This window comes from Centrocercus urophasianus, unplaced genomic scaffold, assembly GCF_019232065.1.
Source record: "Centrocercus urophasianus isolate 14NV4802_14NV808 unplaced genomic scaffold, USGS_Curo_1.0 seq_73, whole genome shotgun sequence".
NCBI classification, from domain to species: domain Eukaryota; kingdom Metazoa; phylum Chordata; class Aves; order Galliformes; family Phasianidae; genus Centrocercus; species Centrocercus urophasianus.
The window spans coordinates 6,062,086-6,086,730 of record NW_024885344.1 but is presented as its reverse complement, the minus strand read 5'-3'; the positions used below and the strand labels follow the sequence as shown (position 1 = coordinate 6,086,730).

General features: G+C 40.1%; 1 protein-coding gene across 7 annotated transcripts in view; it reads left to right on the top strand.

The window, feature by feature from the left end:
* TBXAS1 (thromboxane A synthase 1) overlaps positions 1-24,645 on the top strand; it is a 234,721-nt gene that overhangs the window by 62,909 nt on the left and 147,167 nt on the right. For 4 of the 7 annotated variants that reach the window (XM_042837930.1, XM_042837931.1, XM_042837927.1 and 1 more), the window contains one exon: positions 16,753-16,805. In XM_042837930.1, coding sequence (XP_042693864.1) covers positions 16,753-16,805 — 53 coding nt within the window. Of the gene's footprint in view, positions 1-14,334; positions 14,354-16,752; positions 16,806-18,028; positions 18,254-18,299; positions 18,402-24,645 lie in introns of those variants that run through there. The other 3 variants (XM_042837932.1, XM_042837933.1, XM_042837934.1) reach the window with 3 other exon arrangements.

Below are 24,645 nucleotides of genomic sequence, written 5' to 3'. Positions count from 1 at the left end.
CACTTATGGCATGATGCAAAGCTGTTAACTTTTCACAGGTAGTATGATGCTAGAGGCGATTCAGCTAGTGTTAGTAAATGCTGGACTACAAGAACCATAGGAAATCACATGTAATTGTGATTTGAAGTGCTTAAGTATTCTCTGGGAAGCTGACTGGGACTTCAAACACCGCAATTATGTCATGGAAAGTGAAAAAGATGCATGGCAAGAGCAGGTGTTGGGGTGAAACAGATAAAAAGGGGATGTGGAACTCCTAAGTCTCCATTTTTGGGGGGTTTATTTGCATCTATGTCTATATGTCAAAACAGCACATGATAAAACCTGGATAAAACACCTCATGGCTCACAGAGTATTCTAGGAAATAAGTGCATAGAGATATGTACAAGAAATCAGTGATTGATGTATATATTTTTTGCAAGGGTTACATCTGGCAAAGCGATGAAAGCTGTTTTGATCAGTTTATACACCAAAACATATAATATTCTGTGAAAACTGCATGGCAAGGCAGCAGGGAAGGGTGACATTTGAATTATTCTTCTTTGTGCTCTGCATATGAGGACAGTCTCGGACAGGAGCGTCTTGCAGCCAAACTGTGGTGGAAAAGGCTGAAAAGGCTCTTTATCACATGAAGAGAAGAATTGAGATTTTTTGAAGGGAAAAAAAAGCTGCGGTTGGTGACCTTATACTAGGGGTCTCTATTTTAATAAAGAGTTTCTTATAGTTCATGACAGATAGAATTAGGGATTGCGCAAGTATCTTGTAGTTATATTTGTGTTTATATTTTTCACTACCTTTCCCCCCCTCCTGTGCCCCTGGGAGCCATCTGAGAGACCTCATAAATGTGAGATTTCATTTTCTAATGCTATTTCATTTCCTGGATGGAAGACCTGCCACGAGAAGACCAGACCTCAAATTATAATAGCCCTATAAATAACTCCCTGAGGCGAAAGGGAAAAAGAAAACCTTTGAAAGACAACTGCAAATACAAACATGAAGGTGTTTGGGTTCTTGTAGAACCAGACTAAGTGGCTCTAATTAGGGCATCATTTATTTAGTGTGAAGTTAGTGGGTTTGGGGAGAGTTCTGTGTTGTTTATCTCTGTGCTCTGTTTCCTTAAACTTAGATCTCAAAAGTCCTCTGAGGTACTCTGCTGGAGTTTGATTTTCTACAGTGTTTAAGTGTTTTTTGTCCTGTCTTTAAATCCTGCCAGGAAATGCAGCTTCTAGGTAAAATTGAAAATGATCAAAGAAACTGACTAAAACAATTACAAATCCAGTTAAATATAGTCTGAAAATGCAACGTTCTTCTTTCTGGATGAAATTGTTTTATTTCAGGAGACCCAGACCCAGACTGTCTGCCTGCTTTCCACTGGAAATCTGTGCAGAATTGGCACATTGACTAGAATAAAAACATTCCCGAGGAATCGGCATGTTCTGTCAAAACATTTGAACAGCTCCCATCTCCCCAAGCACTGCACTGTTACGGAGCCTGCAAAGGGAGCTCTGAGACTGCGATGTGGTTTTGCCGGCTTTGCTTCCAGGCTCCCAGCTTGGATCGACCTTTTCGCATAGTTAGGGGCAAAGGGCTGTGGATTAGGTTGTATTTAGCTGTGATGGGAGCAGGGAAGGAGGTCCATGAGACCTTTTGCATTCTGATGTGACCTGTGGAAGGGCTGGCAACGTGTGTGGTCTTTGTCTTCTCTCTGTTTCTGCTAAAGCAGAGTTAAATATGTGAGGAGAGGTACAAAAGATGAGTCTGTGGGACCCAGTAGCTTCCAACAGCAGCCAGTGGATCAACCTACTGGCCAAGGTCAGCTGGCCTGGCAGAGCTGAGCTCCAGAAGTTCTGCTGCCCAGAGGCAGGATTTCCCTGCAATGGATGCCTCTGTGCAGTGCTTCGCAATGCTGCTTGGCTCTCAGCTGTTTGTGAGCTCAGCATCCTCCAACAGCAGAATTTGTTCTTTGCATTGTGGAGTTACGTTGAGTTTTTTTCATAGATACCTTTGTGACTTGGTTCATAAATAATAAAATAAATGTAATCTTTGTTTAGAAGAAGATAGATACATTCTGTAATTGCTACATAAGCAAAGTGTGATTAGCATCAGTCTTTTTTGTGGGACTCTGATTGCTTTACTTTTTCTAGGTAGCATCTTACTCCTGCAACACTGAGGTGAAGTGAGTCTCACTTGTGGGATCTACTCGATCTGAATGAATGTTAAAATGAGGCCTGCAGCCAATTTACTGGAGGTGATGTCTATCTGCTAGTGAGACTGGTTGCTTGGGAGCATAATTGTGTCATTCTTGTTACCAAAATTGATATCCCCTGACCAACCACAGCTAAATTAGTTTTTATTTTTGCAGAATTTCAGGGTAGTTGCATGATGATGCATTATGGTGGACAGCATGTAGTCAGTGGTATGAAACAAATAAGTTTTTCTTTATATTGGAAACAATGATGTGTATCAAGCAATGCTTCACTGTGCCAATAAACTAGCAGATGGTGTCCTTTTTAAGGCTGCACATGTGACAGTACCCTGTTTGAATCAGAGTATCACACCTACTTTTCTAACCTCTATCTGGCAGAAGAATCCTTTATAAAGTAGCATAAAAGTAATCAAAGTGGAAAGGCACATATGTATGTGCCTATCTTGTCCACTGTGACACATGCCTACGTGCTGTGGATTGACCCCAACAGGCAGCTCAGCACCATGCAGCCACTCACCCACACTTCCCAGGTGGGACTGGGAGAGAATTGGAAAGGTACAAGTGTGAGAACTCGTGGGTTGAGATAAAGATGGTTTACTAAGGTAAAGAAAAAGCTGTGCTCACAAGCAAAGCAAAACAAGGCAGCAGTTCAGAGACATTTTAATGAAAGTGGAATCCATCAGAGACACTGTGGAAGAAAAGGACCTGGTTGTGCAGACCAGTGAGGACAAAGGTGGCTTATAAATATTTCCTGGCTCTGTTTGGGTTAGTGACAGCAGAGCGGTCTTATAGGGGGTGGGATGTGAATGTGAATTCCTAACTCTTTTTTACTTATCCCTTGGGCCAGAAGGGCCAGATGTGTTGCACAGGCAACAAATTTAATCTGCAAATAATCATTCCTAATGGATTCCCTCCAGTCAGTCCAGAAGTTAAGTTACTGGGCCCCAGCCCACATCAAGTAGACAAGACAAGGCCACCTAATCTGATGCCTTTAGGGAGGATAGAAGGTGGAATTACTGTAATGAATAGTCTCACCTTTTATGCATGTAGTTGTATACACTGTGGTCAGTGGCCATATACTGGTGCATAACCCAAGGCAGCAAAATCCCTGCTGCAGAACATAGAAGTGTAACTCTGATTCTCAGAATCACTGGATGTTGTTAATTTCATGTTTTGCTATAACTCCTTTTATTTAGTCACCAAAGATGTAGTATGCTGCACTTGTAAATTCTGACCTGAGAATAGACCATGCTGCTGGAATACAATCATCTCTGAAAGTGAATGAGGGGAAAGTAGCTTAGCATAGCTCAAGTCATAAGGGAGGAAAAATCCCTCTTTGCGTTATCATGGTAAGGATATGTTAACAGGCTTTGAGACCTTGCAGAATGGTGAGTCCATCTATTCCTACGAGAGGCAACCAGATGAAATGTCACTATCAAAAGACTCTTAATATAGTGTACTACCTACTGGCTTGCAAAGATCTGATTGAGACTCAAATTCTTGCAGACTCACCACTGTGCCACACCACAGCAGTTGCTTGGTTTGCAAACATTTCATCATCTGCAGAGGCAGACCTAGAAAAGAGATTCCTGGGGTTCTGTGGGTGAAGAAACTGACTACAACAGTTTTGCTTCACCACCTTGAGATCAGCAGTGAAGTGTCTGATGTCTTCATTGGACGTGGGAACAGCTACTGCTTGACTCCTCCATGACTGCACAGAAAGAGCTGTTGCTGTAAAATGCATTTGCATCCAATGGATTCTTGCTCAGCACTTCAATTGCTGCTTCTTTCCCAGAGTCTTTTGTTGCTGCAGTTCATATTACAAGAAGGATAATGGCTCAAAAAATCCCCGGGAATAAAAAGCATCTGAAGTTCAGGGTTCAAACACAGTTTGCTTTTCTGCTGCTTCTGTAGTCAGTCTGGCTATTTTTGTTTGGCTTTGGAAAAATGTGAAAAAATGTTTAAATTCATTTTTGAAACATTGCGTCTCTTCAGAGAAATTAGTATCCTTTTTCTCTTTTTCAACAAGGAAAACTTGCTTTTGAAGCACAGATTTTGGCATTAATGTCTTGATGGAATAATAGGCGTGAGATGGATTGCAATCTATTGCCTCAAGACTTTGCCAATCATAAACTAAAATCAGTTAATGCATTAAATCTTGCTGTATTGTGAAACGTGCTAGTAGTATTAAAAAAATCAATCCAGAAAATATATTGATTATATTATCTCCATAGCAACAAACAATAATGGGATAAGGTTAGCTTAATAATTGTGCTTTGTGAAAACCTTTCAGAATAATTACTGTATTGTGGTCTTTTCACAATGTGCAATGTAATAACGTTTCTTCCTTGACTGCAGTCACCATCAGCACTGCGTCAAGAGATGGTGTTTATGTGTGCATACATATGTATCCACGGGTAATTTTGCTCCGGGTGAAACAATTTAGCAGACTATTTTGGGACTCATTTTTAAATGGTCAAGACCGCAAATTGCCAATTGTTTTCCATGTGGTTTGTTTTTCCCCACCTCCTCTGACAACTGGTAAAAAGAGACTGTTAACGTTCTTTCTCCTGCCTCACACCTTGCACCCCACAAAGCTTTTGGAAGGAAGGGAACATCCAGCTAGTAGGTTAAGCATCTTTGGGAGAGAGGAACCCTGCCCTGAAGCCGGTGCTTCAAAGCTGTTGCTTTAATTGAATTTAATCACTCATCGTCTCAAAATAACCTGTTCCACAGGAGTGGAGATAGCTGTCTGTGTTTCGAAGGATATGATTTTCTTTGGCATCCTGCATTGTCATTTAATTAACCTGAGGCTGTTCTGAATAAACATACAGAAATTCTAATATGTATGTGTCTGTGTGTATAACACTTTTAGCTTGAAATTTTATCAGGAGAGTGAGGGATAGATATGTATTCTCTTCATGGGGGCCTTGCTTTTATTTTTGCTTTCAGATTGACCCTGTATATTTTTGCTCTTGAACTAAAAAGAGGTGTTGACCCTTGTGTTTGATGGAGAGGCCAAGTATTTAGAGTGGTCGGGGGGGAAGGAGTAAGGGAGAGAAACAGCAGTATTATTCCTGGAGTTTAAGCAGCCCTAGAACTGTTCAGTCCTCATGTAGCCCACACGGAGGTCTTACAGTGAATTAGGAACTCATCCACCTTCTGGTCATGATAGTATTTCCTAATGCACCTGTTGTGCAAAGGCTGGGTTTAGAGATCAGCTAGTTAATAGGCTGCTGCCAGGTCTCACACCAGCTGGATTACTTTTACCTTTGTTAGGGTGTTCTGCTATACTCAGTAATGTGGTAGGATGCCCCTCTGGGCATGAATGGAAGATCCAGTCTCCAGTATTGACTGTTCCAGCTCCTTTCAATGAGGGAAAACCAGGAACAAGCATTGATGTTAGCTTAAATTTTTAGCGCTGTTTGTTAACGTTTCAGTTCATATTATTTCATTTCTTAGTTTTTGACAAATTTGTTCTTCAAGTTGCCAATAATTTGGAATTTTGTCATTTACCAGATAGGAGTCCCCTTTTCTTTGAGGGTCTCCCAGAAAAAGCCCCTACTTTGGGACTACTATTGAGCAATATGGCTCCGCAGTGGAGCTAGGAGTGTCCAAAGCCTCTCAACAGCATTATGGTGGTGATATGATAGTGTAAGAGTAGAAAATGCAGTACAGTATAGGAGCAGACAGTTTTCAGTTTGAGCTGATGCCTTCATAAGGTCTTTGATTTTTCTGCTGTCCCTGCTTTTGCTTTACATGAGGGTGTAATGGAGGAGTTGTCTTCTGTCCTAGGCAGTGGTTCCTTTCTGCCAGTGGCCCAATCTGCTAGGAATGCAGCAAATTCACAGAGAAAGGGAAGGGCAGTGGTTGCTCTCAACTTTATGCTTTGTGCATATTCTGCATAGCTTTTGTACTGAATGAGGGGTGCCAAGCCTCTCTCTTTACTTCTGTGTAGCTGTGAAATGGCAGCTGAATGTATCAGCTCTCCAGAAAATATCTGGTATCTGTAGGTACCAGATTCATTGTATAAAAAAAAAAAACAGATAGACAGGTAGACAAGGCAGAGTTGAAGGAATGACGGTGCCTTGTCCTGGCACCCCTGTGCTCACTCTGAGTGCTGGTTGGTGGCCTTGCTGACCATGACAGCTCTCCCAAATTCTCATTCCACTGCAGACTCCTGCTTAGTTTCCTTGTGCTCTCCTGTCCCAGTTCCTACTGTTCTCCCTGATCTGCCCAGCATGTGCTGGGCTTGGAACTGAGGGTTTCAGTCTGTCTTATTCCAGGGAGGTTTGACATGGCTTTTCAGTGTGTCTGTTGTCTGTACTTGGATACTACCAGATACTGCCTGGATGGCTTGGGTCTTAAACACTGTCTGCCTTCTAGAGAAACATGAACAGTTACTTACTTTATGAAAACAAGGAGAATTTGTTAGAGTAAATATTTTAAGGTAGACAAAGCATGGTTTGATGCAACTGTTGGGGCTGTAACTCATCTTATTCCAAGCGAAATAAGACTGTTCTGTCCTCTTGAGGATCTTATACCATGTTTTTGACCATTGTGGTTCAGGGTAAGTCTGTCCTACCTGGTGGATTGCACATTTGGGACCAGGATGAAGCACATTAAGCATTTGTTTGTATGAATAGGATGAGGATTTCTAAATGTATGGACTCACCTGGGGCTTTTGTGTGTGTGTGCCAAGTAGATTTGTCTGCTCTTATCCTTGTGGCTTTTCCAGAAGTGATAGTAATAAAAATGGGTCTGTCCATGCTGCAGATAGCAATATTCTGCATCAGAGGGCAGCACAATCTTTAGGGACACTTCTTTGCCCTCATGCTTGAAAGTGTGCATCCATACAAGTTAGAAATTGGACAGGAGGAAGCTTGTCCAGCTGTGTTACAATACAGAAGTAGCCTGACTACCTTCCAGTAATGCATTAAGTGGAACGGTTAATGCCTGTCACATGTAATGCTCTTTCCAGCTCTCTTCCTTGATGGAGTACTCTGCATGCAGTGCTTTGAGTTGGATCCAGGTTTGTGTTCTTTGTTGGCACAGTAAACAATCAAAACTTGGGAGCTGAACAGAGATGGAGCGTGTGATGACTTTTAGTTCTTTCAGATCTTTGTTTCATAATTTCTGATGGTGGTCACAGATACTTAACTGTCATTAATTTTTATAATCAATTTATAAACCACAGTAGAGACCCCTAGCCCCATATAATGGAAATATCTGTGAGGATGCTGAAATACTATCATCCGCTGAGGGAGTAATGCTGCTTTGTAAAGCTGAGCATTTCTTTGAAATCCATTTGTCTACGTGATGCCTGCTGGGGTGCTAGTGAGTTAAGGCGATGTGAGATAGCCCGGAGTCCTTATCAGAAAAGAGAGTTAAACACCACCACTCTAATTTTGTAAATGAAGATGTAAGATTTACATATGGGCATGTAACTGTTCTGGTATGTATTTCAAAGTCTGTTTGTACTCTGTTGTGCCAGAGAGACAGTTACTGTCTTTTTATCATGAAAAATGACATTTCTATAACCTAAAGTAATCCGCTGTTGCTGCATCAGAGAAGAAGGATGGCACTTTCTAGAAACTCCTTGGAGGAAAGGAGAGTCCCTGCCTCCCTTTCTTGGGGAAGATGTCAACTTTAATTTCTCCACATGCCAATTTGTTGCTCCCTAAAACAGCACTGCATTGTCAGAGTACTCCCAAAATATTTATTTTCTGTAGAACTAGCTAGTATGTCTGCCCGTCTGTCCTACAAGAAGTAGTTGTCAATTATTTAGATCATGCAATTGCTTCTTCGCTCCTCGTATAGGAGGCCAGCAAGAAAAAATAATACAACTCATTCACTATCAGTGATGTGCTGAATGCTTATGCTAATCCATCCGAGAGACATTGAGCACACAGTAAAAGTACACATTGCAATGGTCTTCTACGAATTCTCTCCTATAGAGAGCACTGTAATTCTCCATTTTCCTATTGTAATTTGAGGCAGTAGTAATATTAAGAAATGCAATGAAGATGGTTAGTGATCCAGTAGAATTATGTACCAGAAGAGTTTGTGTAGTAGAGAGCTGCACTCAGTTTGGGAAGATGTCAACTTAGAAGAGGTTTATTGGAAATTATATAGTCAAACAGAAACAAGATCCATCATTTCTTTACCTCATTTTTCCAATTTCTTGACTTCTTATAAATATGTATTTATCACAGGCTCAGAAACTGCAGTGAGTCTGTAAGACCTCATATGGAGCCTTTCATGAACACTTATTGCACAAATTGTATTTCTCTGTGTGCATGTCTTCATAATAATGTGTTTTCTGTTTTCTATAAAGTTTCACAGTAGCCTGAGTAGGTGTCTTCTGTGACATTTACTATTAAATAAAATAAGGGCCTAGCAGTTTTGTGTTATTTAGACATTTAGACAGTAGGCCTAATAAAAATAGTAAGGTTGCAATTATAGCTCTACAGCAGATATAAACAAGGTCTAAGCTAATGGCAGGCAACATCCAGATAGATAAAAAGAAATATTATTTTTGCCATTGTAATCAGTCTGGAGAATTAATCATTACAAGAATCAGGAGAATCAAATACAGCAGCTGGAATAATCTGGGGGCCTGGATAATTTTATGACTAATTCTATTTCTAGCTATGCATATTATAAGAGTAATTGAATCTTAAGATAACAGTTGGGTGAGGAAGAAACCTCCCTCTATTTAAAGCACTTTAGAGTTAATCATATATGTGCTTTTTTCCCGCCCCCTTGCTTTTTTTTTTTTTGCAACCTCGGGCACGTGATACATTTGGAAGCTCATAAACAGAGTAAATGTGTTGATATTTCTATCTCACATACTGCCTTTTTCAGAGGCAGAGAAGGAATGGCTTTGTAAGACTCCAAGGAGGACTGAGAAACCTACAGCTCATCTCTGGCTCTGCCACTGACTTCTTGTGCGGCGTTTGGCAAACTGCTTAATCTTGTGCACTTCCAATTCCCCATCTCTGACAGATGGGCACTTACCATCCCAGAGATGTTGTGGAAATGAAGTTTGTAACATGAAATGAGATTGAAAGTAAAAAGACAAAAGGAATGCTAAAATCTCATTGCAGCTGACCAAATTAATATCCGAGGCTATTTCTATGTGGGAATGCTTTGGAAAGCTAAGGAAAAATCAACTGAAAATGTGCATGGGCAGTGCATGTATGAAATTTCCACTGAGAAGAGTCTCGTTTTTGTTCTGGAGGCAGCTGTATGACACCTTAAGAAGCATGGGGCTGGAGTAGATGAGCTGGGTTATTGATCCTACGCTCCGTTATTCTGAGTATTCGCATACAATCATGTGCTCTGCATCAAAACCATTTTTGAGGTTTCTGCCTCTGCTGTTCTGTCTGAGAGGCTGTTCTAAAATCTTATTACTTTGATAGTCTGTAACTTTCATCTAATTCCTACCAACATTTATCCATGGCCAGTTTATACTCATTTGATCTTTTAGTAATGTGGGCCTTTATATTAAATAGATATTTTCCCTCCCTGATGATTACTCCCTGTACATTTATAGACAGCAAGCATATCTGCTTCCTTTGGTCTGCTAAAATGAACCTTTGGTTTGCTAAAATGAACTCTCCTAATTACTACTTGTAAGACAGGCCTTCTGTTCCCTGAGGATCCTTGTAACCCTTCTCTCGACTTGTTCCATCTTTAATTCATTCCTTTTGAATGTGGCTCGTCAGATTTGCATGCAGCATTCTAGAGAAAGCATATTCTAGAGTAACTGTATTTGTACTTTTCATCATACTAGTTGTTCATTGTTATCCTGTGTTTGACGTGTCCGTCCAAGTTTTTTCTTCTCCATCCATTTCAAACAATCTCTTATGCCAGAAAATCTTGGAGTTAACATAGTCCTTTTAGAACACGAAGCCTGGTTTTGAAGTGAAGATTCATTCACTGTTGCTGTTCAGGTTCTTCAGGTCATCCACTTCTTCTGAGATGACAATCCAAATCTTTCTACTTGCTGAGGATGCTTTTCAACCCAGAATGGTGAGGATTCTTAGGATTCTCAGCTAAAGTCTCTCTGCTTTTCATGTCAGCCAGTTCTCAAAGCACTGAGCAAGTTTGTCCCAAGGGTGACCCTTGAGACACTTGTGGGTTTCCACCATTCATGGCTGCACTTTTCTGAGCACAGTCTGTACTAATTTCTCTGAATGCCACCTGATAGAATGTAATACTGATGTGTCCATCTTCCATAGTTCTGTTACCTAGAGAACATTGCCTTCCCAAAGAGGAGTAAACAACTTATATCCCATTTCTCATTCCCTTCTCTGACAGTCTTCCTGTTTGGTATTTCTTGCACCAAAGGTGTCAGGTTATTGCCATTGGGCCAGAAGTGGTGAACAAGAGGATGGTAACTGACGGCAGCTGTTCTGTGCAGCCATGACACGGAGACATTGCTGGGGCTCACAGTATGGAACCTAAGATGTGATGGAATTAATGATAAAATTGAGGTCTATGTGTGTTCCATGGTAGTGAGAAGTTGTGAATGCCGTTGAGGTCAGTCTTGCTTGGTTTCCCCTTCTTCCCATCGTCTCTTTGGTTACTAGCCTATTTGAATCAGCCATTAACCTGTTTAATGGAGAAAGACAACAAATACCAGGAAGGATGATGTGCATTTGTCAGTTCCCTCTTGGAAACCTGATTGTTTTAAACTATAAATGTCTCAAGCAAGGGCCCAAATGGTTCCAAAGCGTATCTCCCTCTTGTAATGCAGGCACATGCAGGCAAAGGAGAATGAGAGACCTGGGTCTTCTGCTTGGTACTTAACTAGGAGATGATCTCTGGAGGTGAAAGGGTAGTGCCTTGCCAAAACTGCACCGGTGGCTTTGAGCTGGCAGTTGCATTCAGGTTTGGGGCAGGTGAATTGGCATGACTGAAGCATATTGAGCCATCTGATCCTTTGGGTGAGTGACTCAATCCTGAGAGCCTTTGGCCTTTCTGGCCAAGGAGCTCAAACAGGGTTTTCAAACTGTATTATGACAGCTGCTGATGGAAGATGGCAAGAAGTAGTACAGCACACAAACAGGAACCTGCCAGCATAGGTTTTCTTTAAGACCTGAAAAGGTAAAAGATAATATATAATTTGTTTGGCATTTAGTTCAGGTAATTTTTTAAACTGTATAATGAGAACACATTGTCCAAATTTTCATATGCAGATTCAATTAGTGTTCGGTTAATTAGCCTTTACAAATGAAGATTAACTTAATTACATAACACTAACCTCTCTTAATAACTATTAAGGGTAGGAAGACTGCTTTTAATAAATGTGAAAGGGCTATGTGTGTTTTTTAAAATCTAAAATGGCATACACATAAATTAAACAAAATTACACAGAGGACAGCTATTAAGGGCAACGATCAAAGCAAACAAACTGTACGTGGCTTGGAATCAGACTGGTTAGAAGTTCATGCTGTTTTCCTCTTTGTCTGCTGGTATCCCAGTGTTTTTGCTAGGGTTATTACTGGAAATGATGTACAGTCTAGGGGTCATTCCATCAAAGTTGATTGTAGTCAGATACTAGTTAGCTCTAATTAAATTCTAGCTTGTGTTTTGGTATATATATGTTGATTAGGGTACTGGGCTGTTAGCATTTCCAAACAGTCTAAGGAAAAAAGGCAGTGAAGCCCATTCAGTAGTAAAATTCTCACCTATAAATGCTGTCACTCATTGCTGTTCTGTACTGTAGACAGCTGTATAGATTTTTGTCTCTTTATATGAGGTATGCGCTCAAACAATGATGTCTCAGTTAATATCACCATGAAACAGAGAATCACGTCTGATTACAGGGTGATGAAGGGGAGGGTGGAGCATATGCAGAGCTGTTAATGGGATGTGGCGTCTTTCGGCTTTTGACTCACACATTTGAATCCAGGTTGTCTTAGCTAGTGACCTTTATAGGAACATAAGTGAAGTGAGTTGGTGTGGCCAGTCCAGATCCCTATGAACAGGTACTGGCAACAGTTTATGCCGCCAATGGCATCATCAAGCCTAGTGGTGCTCACTTGTGCAAGTACTTCTTTGCCCCGCGGCTTCAGGTATGCTTTTTTCATGTCAGGGTTGACGCACACAGAACTGCAAAGCAAAAAAAAACCAAACCAAACCAACCAAACAAAAAAACCCTTGATTTATTTTTGTCATATCTTATTAATTCAGAGGTTAGAGGATCTCTTGATCTAATACCATCACTGTGATGATTTTCAGAAAGGTGAAACAAAAGAGGCCTTTTTCTCTTGGCTGTTCTTGCATGGGTAATAATTTCTACCTGTAATGGATTTGATAGGCACATCACATATATATCCATACTGCATTCTGAAAGTCACTTTTCTGAGCCCAGATTTTAAGCTATTGCCCAGAGCACTTAATGATCCTCTTGGGGAAAAAAAAAAAAATAAAAAAAAATCTATTAACCCTTAAAAACTCTGGTTAATTTCATAATCCTTGTTTTGCAGCTGCAGCAAGTTGAAATTTTGCAAAGTGTCTTTCATGCAATTTGGGTCACCTTAAGCTTGAGTATTAAGCTTAAAGTCTCTTAAGTCCAAATTTTCAGCTCAGGAGATATGTAGTTATTGAGCAACTAATAAGAATAGGTCAGATATGCCTCATGTTAGTTAATATTACTAGATACTTCTAAATCTTTGGCTTTGTACCTACACCCATTTTCAGCAGAGGAAGATGACAGTGCTGCAGATTTTTGAAACTGTCAGGAACTAGCAAAGTGAATGTGCAGTAAGGAGAAAATGGTAGATGAATCCATCTTGGAGTGGCAGAATCTACTGAAAAAAGGGAAGAGAGTACTTGAGCCCAGTCCCCTTTCTGAAGGCCTTTGATTTACATGCTGTCAGACTGAGCTCTCAATATTTGATATCTCGAGATAGATGGTTGGTAATGGCCAGATTTTGCTTTGGCTGATGCAGACCTAAATCCTGTTCCTTTCCATAGGGGTTACACCTGTATCTTGGAGAGCAGGATTTGGCCTTGATAGTGTTCTCTCTGCAGATGCAGCTGATGATGCATGCTCAAAGGAACGGGAGAATGCAAATTCCCTGTAGGAAGGCAACCGCCAGCCATGTAAACAAAGAAGCCTTCTGGGTTTGTAGCAGTCAGCTCACTTGAGCTGCTGTTTCCATGGCGTACCAGATGCTGGAAAATACGGTTTCTTTAGAGAAAGAAGCTTTTCATAGTCCTGTATTATCTTGTTTGATAATGGACTGTCATCAGGCTGGTACCTCGATGTAGGGGCCACATGCAGGATGTCATACCCCCTCCTGCTCCAACCCTTTTCGAATTGTTCTTGATTACAATTCATACTCTGTAGCTTCCAGACAAAGAGGAGGCCAAGTGATTTTTCTGTCCTGGAACAGCATCACTTACTATGTTTTTACACTTCATTGTTACTGCTTAATGTGTTACAATTCCTCCTGATGTGCATGGTCTCACCTCATAACGTAGCACATTGGTTTGCTTTTCAGTTTCATTCTGTTTTCCTTTAAAAATATAATAGAGAGACATATGAAAGCTAAAATACATCTTTCCCTATTTCTAATTTACTAACCTCTCCCCCCCAAAAAATTACATCATTATAGCTCTTCACTTATGGCTGTTTAAACCACTGTTTCTCAGTTTGCTTCCTCATCTTTGTGCTCACCCACAGGGTGGTCTTTGGGAGATGAGTAGAAGTCTCTGCCTCCATTTCTGTAGAACAGTTGCAATTATAAACCTTGACAAACTTGCAGTAATGGCTTTTGGAGCAGATTGACATTGGGTAGTGTAAAAAAGAAATGAAGTTGCCAGTAGCACTTACGAGGCTTGCTGTGTTTTCAAACATGACTCATAGGAGGAAGAGGAAGTCCTCAAGGTAGTTGTCTGTTAGAAGCTGCATTCAGGAATGATGCTGCAAATCTGACAGGCCTATGTGGATGTGACGTATCTCCTGACTGTGCACCTGAGATGGTCCATTGGCTTTTTTCCATGGCTATCAAATGTTAGTATCTCACTTTGCCCTCATTTCCATCCAGCTGAAAGGTTATACCTGTGGAAGTCAGCTGAAAATCTCTCAGGGACTTGGATAGGGATGTTGATGTTGATTTATAACTGCAAATGGTAAGCAAATAAAGAAATACTCCTTTTGTAGCATTTCTGAAGCTTTTATCAAATGCAGTAATGCTTTCTTCATTACTACCTTTTTGTCTCTTCAGCTTTCTCTTCCTGTTCCTTTTCAACTGTATCTCCTTACTATTTTCCTGGCTGCAGATAGAGATTCACACATACCTTCCCTTGCCTGTGCTCTGGTCACTGCCACCTCTCAAGGCTTGGTGCAAGCAGTGTACTGGTGTTTCACCAGCAGCTTGGTGTTCTTCTGGATGCTCACCACACCATATGGAGCCTCAGACTGGCACCAGGACAGCAGCAGGACTGGTGTGGCTGGTGGGGTCAGGTAGTGCTGGGACTGTAGGCAGAGTTGGATGATGGTGCATCCTGGGGTGTGGCAAACAAGGGCTGCCTCTGCTCCCAAGAATGCTTTGTCCTGATTATCTTGGTTGTTTTTCAACTCCATCCCTCCTACTGTCCTTCAGGTCTGTAGTTTGAGATGGGAGTTAATTTTAGTTAATTTTAAGCCAGTACAATCATTTAGGAGATTGCGAGGTGGAAAACCAGTTATCGGTTAACAGGACTGATTTGAGAAGTGCTCTGTCTGACCCTACTATGGCAGCAAGTCAGAGTGCTTCCAAGAAGCCGGCTTTCTGGAAGGCTTCTTCACAGAATCATTTGAAGCACAGGTTTCTTGTAAATGTTGAACTCATGCTGGCTCAAAAGAGCACAGCTGGTGGGTACGTGGGCAATATGTACATGTGTTCTTGCAGTCCATAGGAAAGCTTAGCCAAAGGATGAAGAAGGACTGATGGATTTGGACTTGTTTAGCTTGGAGAAGGCTCTGGAGAGACCTCACTGCAGCCTTCCAGTACTTGAAGGGTGCTTACAAACAAGAGGGAGACCAACTTTTCACACTGTTTAATAGTGATAGGACAAGGAGGAAAGGCATCAAACTAAAAGAGGGGAAATTTAGATTAGATATTAGGTGAAAGTTCTTTAAACAGAGGTTGGTGAGGCATTGGCACAGGCTGCCCTGAGAAGTTGTGGTGCCCCATCTCTGGAGTCTCAAGGCCGGGTTGGATGGGGCCCTGGGCAGCCTGAGCTGATGAGTGGCAGCCCTGCACATGGCATGGTGTTGGGACTGGGTGGGCTTTGGGAAGCATTTTGTCCCATTAAATATATAAACATATAAACTCCAGGATAAAAACCAAACCATCAAGAAGAAATCAAATAAAAAAGCACACTTGTGTTAAAAAGAAAGAATTGAGTGGCTTTATATAAGGAGGAATGAAGGTGGTGACAAGTACTTTACTCATCTGGCTGCTAAGTTAGCACCCAGGGGTGATAAATGAGGTAGCTACTTATGATTAACAGGTTTTCTTTTTAGTGTGCATGCATGTTATGAGGTCTTGTTTATTTATGTTTGTATTTTATATATTTATAATAGTTTATATTGTTCTAGCTAATATTTTGCAGCATGTCTTAAAAACAAGAAAGCTTCAGTATGAGATGTAAGCATTCTACTCTGCCAGTGAGTTTTCTTTGAAAAATGAAGACAGATCACAATAGTCTATCTTGAATTAATATAAATGCAGATTAATGCAGTCAAATGTGTTATTTTTCCATAGATAAGTTACAAACACAATGCAGTATGACTTTCAAATATTGCAGTTTTGTTAAAAACAGATTTCTTTATAGTCACTTTTGGGAATAGATTTTACACACCTTCTTTCAGATTAATCAATTTGAATTCATTTGGGGCACTAACAGTTTAGTTCAGCCGCAGACAGATTTATATAAATGGATACCAATTTTCATCAATTATGAAAATCAAGCACGGTGTAAATTCCAAAAGTTTGTTAAAATAAATCTGCTTACTATTCTACGGAATCTCCCAGGGGACTGCCTTTGCTAAATTCCAAATCACTAAAAAAACCCCACAATAAAACCCACCAAACAAACAACAAAAAAACACCCAAAAACTCAAAAAGCCCGAGACAATCTTTCAATGTTACCTATATTTCTTTAGTGTGTAGTAAGGCATATACTATGTTATAATAATAATAGTATCATTTTTTTTTCCATCCACGCGCATATTGGAAAAAAATGAGTAAGGACCTTGATCATGAAGTTAGTTAAAAAAACAAAAACAAAAACAAAAAACCAATATTTTGAAGTGTGGGAGTCCAATGGAAACATGTTTAATGGCTTGCCAGATATTTTTCCTTCACTCATCCTTTCTAGACTCTTCGTTCAGAAATGGGCCAAGGGAGCAAGATGAGATTGAGTTAATACCGTGGCTCTTACAGTTGAGGTTCAGAGCTTTGGTGTGAGTGTTAGCAGCACTGTGTAATAGGATTTCTGTTAAGTACTGTTCTAAAATACTGTGATATTTTTCTTTTACCCAGGGCTTTTGGGAAAACCACACAAAACTCATAACGGAGTATGGACCTATTTGTGGGTAAGCTTAGCTGTACCATCAGCTTTCTGCTCTTGTGGTTCTTGCTGTTTGCTTTGGTTTGGGTTTATTGCTAGGGAGAGGAGAATATACCACGACAAGCTACTCATTAAAATGCAGAGTGCAATATTTCAGTCTGGGTGATAGATGTGGATGTTATTTGATCACACACAAAAAGTAGCATTGGCTTGTTTTATTTCAGTATTTGGTGTTGGACTTCATTCTTCCCATATAAATTATTATTATTTTTTTTTTTTTCCAGAACTATACAAAGCTACCTGCAGCAATTTTCCTTTTTCATCTGCACATTCTTTCTATTTATGGTGAAGAGCAGAAATAATAACTTAATTTCTTAAACAAAATAACACAAACAGAACCTAACCAATCTATGAAATAGTGTGAATTTGGCTCAGCTGTTGCTATTTATTATTTATGCAGAAATATTAATCTTAAAATACAATGAAATACAGTCTAGAGATGAGGCATTCCTCTCTAAAGCTCAGTTGTGCTCCCTTAGCAGGTTATTAGGAGTGAAGAAGGTTCTTCATCCCAGCACTTCCATGTTTCTGTGAATATCATTTCTTTTCCAAGATCTGCTTTCCAGTTTTCGTGGTTTTAACTGTTGCTTTACAGTAACTTCTATTGCTGTGGTCAGTTGGTGCTTCTAGCATAAATATTATTTTAATATTTAGGTATCAAATAATATCCACAAAGTATATACGATATCTTTTTTTTTTTTTTTTTGAGTGTTCTCTAAGTTTTTTAAGATACAGTATTAGTATACCATATAAGTATTTGTGTATTTGTTCGTAAATAATATAAATATGCTTTGGATGGTCTTCCACTTAAAAAAAAATAATCCCCCACAACAAACAACCTCTACCAGCCATAGAAAGCCCCAGTTGCAGCTTTCTTGTGGCATTTATGCTCAGCCCTAAGGACAAAGTCCTGAAAGAAGTAGTGGAAATAACAAATTCCAAGGGTTAGGTACTTGTCTAAAAGAAAATTATACATTGTCTTGCCTGACCAGGAGTGGAGAAATATATTCATTAACACTGTAGCAATTTGTATGTTGTGTAACAAATGGAAAATGACTGAAGCTTATTATCTCCATGACCTTTGGTGTTATGACGTTAAATAACAATAATGTAGGAACAGTGACATTCCTTCCTCAGCATATTTCCCTCCTTATTAATATCATACCTATTTTTTCTAAGCTGAATTTGAGACAAGTTGCTATTTAGTTGTCTGGTTTTTTGACCAGGCAGAGGAGGCTTTCTCATGGGAGAAAGAAATATATAATTACAGACTTTGAGCAAATAGATAAAAAGTTTTGTTTTTCCAGTCTACCCATAGCTGTCAGAGAATGAAGCTTCTCTGCTTTGCTTACTAAGCTGGATGGTGGTGGTAGTGGTCAGCAAGAACAACTCTCCCTCCTTGGGATCCAGTAGGTGGGCAGATTGAGTGTAACTGCATACCATTTATTGTGTGCTTGAAAAGCTTCATTTGTGAGAGACCTGGGATGCTGGCAGGGAATAAATGCTGCTTTTGATATTTCCCAGGAAAACAAAGTTGGGCTCAGACATTGCTGTGTTTGAGGTAAGATTGATTTGTAGTTGAAGGAAGACATTTGGAAACCTGACTTACTGAGCTGATGTTCAATAGGTGTGTGGTATGTGTCAGGCGGGTATTTATCGTGGTTCTGTCAATTTAAGAATTTTTTTCTCCTTCTCTGTACATCTGTTTGATTATATTTGTGGTTCTTTGAAATAGCAGTAAATGGTAGGTGCGCTTATGTGCACAACCCCAGCGAAGTATTGCATCTGGCAGTTAGAAGAAGATGTGGCATTTCGCTTTTTCCAGATTGAAAACTGCTTTCCAATAAGCATAAAGAGCAATGATCTTTATTTCTACAGTGGTGAAGTGAGTTGAATACAAATCTTTGGAACTAAAGGCTTTTTTTCTTTCTAAGGTCACTTGAATAGTCTGAATGATACCATCACAACTGTTTTCTTTTGTGTGTGAATTGGTTTCCTTGACAACAGGATGTCAAATCAACTTTTCAGCTTTAATCAAGTCAAAACAATATATCCCTTCCATTCCAAAAGGCCTCAAGTCGTAGAGAATTATTTCAAGTAAGGCTTTTGTAGGTCACAAAAGCATTTTTTTCTTCGCTCCTATGTGCTGATCCAAAGGAGAGGTGATGGTATTACTCTTTTATATGGAGAGACAATGCAAATTGTCTTTGGATGTGAATGTGTGCTGTGAAAACTGTCTGTTTTCATACAGAGGTGGCCCAAGATGGAGGCCGAGGGGGAAACGAACAGCTCTGGTTGCTGTAAAAGTAGAGGTGGAGCATTTCTGTTCAGTGGGGAAAAGCCATGCCACTGATACCACTTCTGATGAGTTCATGCATCAAAGTGATAGGCTTTGGTTTGACTGTATTTTTGAGCATCTTAAAAAAAAATAAATTAAAATCTACCCTCTAAAATGTATGTGCTGGTTCTCCGAAGCAAAAATACAAAGTGAACAATATCCTGCTTGGAAAGCAATGTAGTCTTGGTTTCGGTTACTTTAGACTCTTATTTTTAGGTTATTCTTTTTTGATGTTTTATTTTCACCCCACTAAATCCAACTGTTTTATTTCAATTGCAGACCATGACAACTAGTGAGAAATAGCTGGTAAGAGGAGACAAAGAAATAAGGAACTTCTGGTGGTGAAGAGGAGAAGTCAATGGGTAGTGTGCTTGATAGAGTCAGAATGGCAATTGCTAATATGTTAGCACAGCTGTATAGGCAATGATTTGATTTTACTTCACATACATGCTTTGTATGCATGTGCCCTCTTGCTGTGATTGCATCATTATGACTTAACTGTACTGTGAGTACTGGTGATTTGGAGGGGGAGAATAAATAACAGATTATTGGCCCAACAATACACCACCAGCGAATAATGAGAAAATAGAACACAGCCACAAGGCAGGTAACTGCTTCTGGGATCAGTGAATCTATTCTGCCTTCAGCCATGGCAGTGCGTTTGAATGTGAGGAAGAATGTAGGAGTTCATAATGTAGATCTTGCTGTGTATAATAAAGAATGAAAGATTTAAATTTGGCGCAATTTGTGGGGTGATGCTCTTTCTTCATTGCCTGTTGCATCAGAAACAACTTGCACCAGATCAAACCCTACGCTTACTCTTCCTTCACTTGAACGCTCAACTCAACCTTCTGCAAGAATTGTGAACAACTGTGTAGTAGAATGAGTGCTAACCAGGACAGGAACAAAGTATAAGGCAGAGGTGAAGAAACTGGTTCAAAAGAAGCAAGAAGAATGAGGTTGGATTAAAACACTCCTACAAATGAGGCAGCAGAGAGTTTGAGTCCAGGGCTGTCAGATTATGTACTGCTAACTGAAGTCAACAAGCTCAAAATCTGCATTTTCTGATGGCAGGGAGGAATTAATGAGAATGTTTCTGAGATGTGGTTTTAAACCAGTGTCAGTCCTCATTGAATCCATCAGCAGCAAACTGCAGCTACCTGTGCAGATCTTCTGCTGGCTTCCTGCATTAGCATCCCATGATCAGCACATTATCACAGAAAAAATGTCAAGATACAGGTAGAAAAATGGGTTCACGTGCACTCCTGGAGCACTTCATGAGAACACAGATGTGAATATAGTTCTATTCCCTTCTTGTTTTGCAGCAGGTTGCTTCAACACATTTTAAAGTAATACAAAGTAAGCAACTTAAAATAGGGCAGACAATTCAGGTGTTTACAAAATTATACATTGTCTGTTTTTTCTGTTTGTTTTCTTTTTTTGATTAAAGACTTGAATAGTTTCCTAATAGATCATTATTGGAACCAAGACTTAGTCTGGTCACTTAAATGGTTGGGTGGTTTAAAGGATTAGGATAGATCATGTAGCCAGTCACTAACTTGAAATGTGTCCAGGGCTTAGTTGTGATTGTAAACTACACTGGCAGCTGACAGCTTTTCAGAAGTCTATGCAGCTGGAGTTTGTTCTGTCTTAATGCTTGACTTCTCCTCTCCTGAAAAAATGGTTGCTGCAGATGGCACTAGTTAGCATTCCTGCAGATGAGTCCCGAGTCAAACGGTTGTGGACAAAAAACAGGCTTTTCTTGCTGTGGCTGCTGGCCTCTGCAGCAGGGCTGAGGCACACCGGTCTGTCCCTGCAGAGATCTGGGGCTTTTCCCTTCTATGTACAGACATGCTTTTGTGGGATTTGGAAGCCTGGAACTTTTCATGAGTCAGTTTCTCTCCTTAAACACGGTATTGAGGACCTGAAGTGGACAAGGGCAGGATTTCATCCTGCAGGAGTAACTGGTGTCTTCATCATGCACTTAATTTATCTGAAGAAAGGTGAAGCACCTTTTGTGCTGCCATTTTAATTTCACAAGCTTATTGGGTTTTGTTTGTTTGTTTGTTTGTTTGTTGTTGCTGTTGTGTTTTTTACCTCTTGGTTTTCAGCTTTATTCAACTCTTAGTGTCTCTCCACAGTAATCCCAGGGCAGGCATTCTCATCTTTGTCTCTGACGGCTCACGCAAAGAATTAATTTAGTTTTATGAAACAATCTTACCCTGTTTGGTTTCCTCTTTTACATTGGGGGTCTAATGGACTTTCTACCTCTCCCGTGGCCCTTTCTGTATTTTGATAATGTAGGCAATTCACTTTTCATATTTCAGTTAGAGAAAATCATTCCTGGGCAAGCAAAGGAGAGAGAATTGAAGCAAGCTTCCTGTATCTGATCTACAGCTCCTCGTAATCTCTGTCTTGCATTTAAACTGATAAAGATTTTTGGTAGCTTCACTTGCTTGGATTTTTGTTTTCTTAAAGCCAAACAATTTTTTGGCCTGAGTTGAGGCTTTCAGAATCTGTCAGGATTCTTTTCTTCACAGTCTTTTCATTTCTGTATTTTGATAAGGCCCTTTGACTTTAAAGGATTATTGAACACACCTATAACTGCTGTTGTGAAATAATTATCTTTTTCCACTAAATTCTTACAACCTCTGGACATCACACAGAAAACCCTTAAACATGTTTCTAACTTTGAAAACAAGAGTAATACCATTAAAGTCAATGGTGCTACTCAACTTGCTTCAAGTTAGGCAGAAGTTTATCTACCCTGATGAGTCAGCACTGTAAGAGAAACAATTACATTTGTGCTGAAAAATATTTTAACTGCTGCTGGTACACATAAGCACCTAGGTTTATTGTAGCTGAAAGAAGTTAATGGGGAGAAAAATATTTCTCCCTCCTCTCCACCCTCTCTTTTGACAGCACTTTGCATGTAGACAATTTTATTGTTCCTCTGAGTAATGTGCTAGCCGTTCTCTCTGAGATGGAAAAGATTATCTCAAGAATTGACTGAACAATAGGGGAATCTTAATATTCTTCTGTTAAACTCTTAAAGCACAACCCTCCCTTTTGTTTTTAATCAACACTTCTAGAATTTGCTAACAGTAACCTGTTTTTAATAAGCCTTTTTAAAAAGAACCCAAACCTAGCAATTTTTCTGGCTAAAATTCAGTGCCACAGTGCAATGGTACATTTCCACCCAACTCCCCACACTTAACCATTATTAGGTATTGGTTGCATTTAGTCCCAGTAGTTAAATCAAGCTGTTGGAACAACTCGTGAGAATTATTTAGAGAAATATCATCACCAGTTTCTCTTCTATCTAGAGCTAATTAGTCTTGAAGACATAGTCTTTTATGAGACTAGTGCCTAGAGCTTTACCCAAAAGGTGACATGCCACTCTGTTTAGAGAATTGGAGTCTAGGTTTATTGTTGCAGTGTAATGGGTTTTGTGGGCTGCCGCTCATTGTGAAGAGTTTAAGTTTGGTGTACAGAGGCCTGTGGAATGCAGTTTATAGGCGGAATTTATGGTAAATTAGTTGACTAGTTTAATTCTGGTGTGTTCCAAATGTGCTTTGGTTTCTGGGACATTGCAAATTGAAGCTCTGTGTACTTGTAATGTTGAAGGCATTTATTTATGAGCTCTTCCTAGCCATGGAGAAAATCTTGAATGTAGACTGTGACCTCCCACAAGATCCATACAGTATGAGCTTGTCTACTCTGTGAAGACTTTTTTATTTTGTCACTATAGCTTCTTGCGGTCTCATCTCCAAAGACCCTTTTGCTCTGGGTATTCACAAACATAGGACTCAAAGGCCCATTGAAATGTCGTGGTCCCAGCCTTCAGTGCAGGTGAAGCCATTTGGGTGCGAGTTTGATGCAAGTGATGCATCAAAACCTTCTGTCTCCTCTGAGACCTCAAATATTTTCCTGGGCTGACTGCGTGCAGGCATGTGCACCCTGCTGCATTTTTTCCAAGCTTCTCTCCTCCATCTCTGACTGCTCCATCGCTTTATTGCAGCTGTCCAAGCAGACTAAGTCGAAGACTGGATGTAATCTTTTACAGCTCTGGAAAGGGAGTGTGAAATACAACCAAAGGAGATGGATGTTTTATATGTGCTTGGCAAGGCAACAAAAGAGAGCGTCGGTCAGCTGTACCATGTTCCTAATGCTCATTTCTGTGTAATCTGATGTGGTTGTAGCTTCAGTGAATTAGTGTTTGCACAGAGGGAAATTCCCTGCTCAGGACATCTCCATGGAGTTGGTGTTGACTGGACATGGAAAGGCTCTATGAGGTTGGACAGAGTTACACCAGCTCTGAAGCAGCAGTGCAGGCCCTTGTAACATGCCTCAGCATTGGAGGAACTTGACTGAATCATGGTCTACTTCTACTTCTTCATCTGCAGCTGTGGCTGAGTGCAGGTTTCACCCCTGCTTGCTCCCAGGCAGGTGTCTCCTAGAGCCCACATTTTCTTTCGCATCGGTAGCGCAGCACTCAGCTGTTAAAGCATAATCCTTGTGAGCTCAAGGTTAAGATTATTTGAAAACTACTTCTTTAGAAAACATGCTGTCTGAGTAGCGTTTTACATCTAATATACAATGCAGGTGATCTTTTGATCTGTACTGCCTGCTTCTTAGCTAATTAGTGCTTAAAATCATCATTTTAAAGGGTTGGGGATGTCACTGCTTAACAGATTGCCTCATCTTATTGTGTGACACTTCTGATCAGTACCCGCATATCAGCATGTATCATCTTAATTTAAAGGAGGAGGAGGGAACATTCTGAGTGAACACCGTAATTACAAAAACTAGTTTACTACATTTAATTTCACCTTGAATCTATCCTTTTCACCATCTACCAGAACCTGCCTTCCTTAAATTTCTTAACAGGCTGTGAAATTCACCTTGTAATTTTTTCTCTTTTCCACCTTTTGAAAAGAAATGTGCTGAGGGCTTTAAAGACTGAAAAATCTGGGTCGTTCTTCTAGTATCTTATTTGAAAGTATAGGAAAGTAGCAGTATTACATGATATGCACAGCAAAATCAATGCTTTATTAGAATTTTCTGTAGTATCCAGAAGCACTGCTGCAAACCTGAAGCAGATGCATATAATACATCATGTCCAGTAGCTATTAATGGTCACTGACTTCACCAGTTATGTATCTGATTACGTATGTACTATGGTGTTTTCTGTGCCACACAAGGTAAATTTTAAAGGAAACTCCTGAATCATTTCCTCTTTCTTCACACAGAAGGAGGAAAATGCATCATCACCCTCAGCCCCTTCCCCTTCTTGAGATTACTGCCTTTCCAGTTTGATTCCTGCTGCCAGTTTACCCTTCTTTGTGGCAGCAGAAAGAAATCCAGAACAACTCATGTCTACCGTCTCAAATGCTATAGGAGGCATCAAGCAAAAAGGATTTCCCTTCCCTAACAAGGAGAAGGGTGCAGAGAAGAGGCTGGAAAC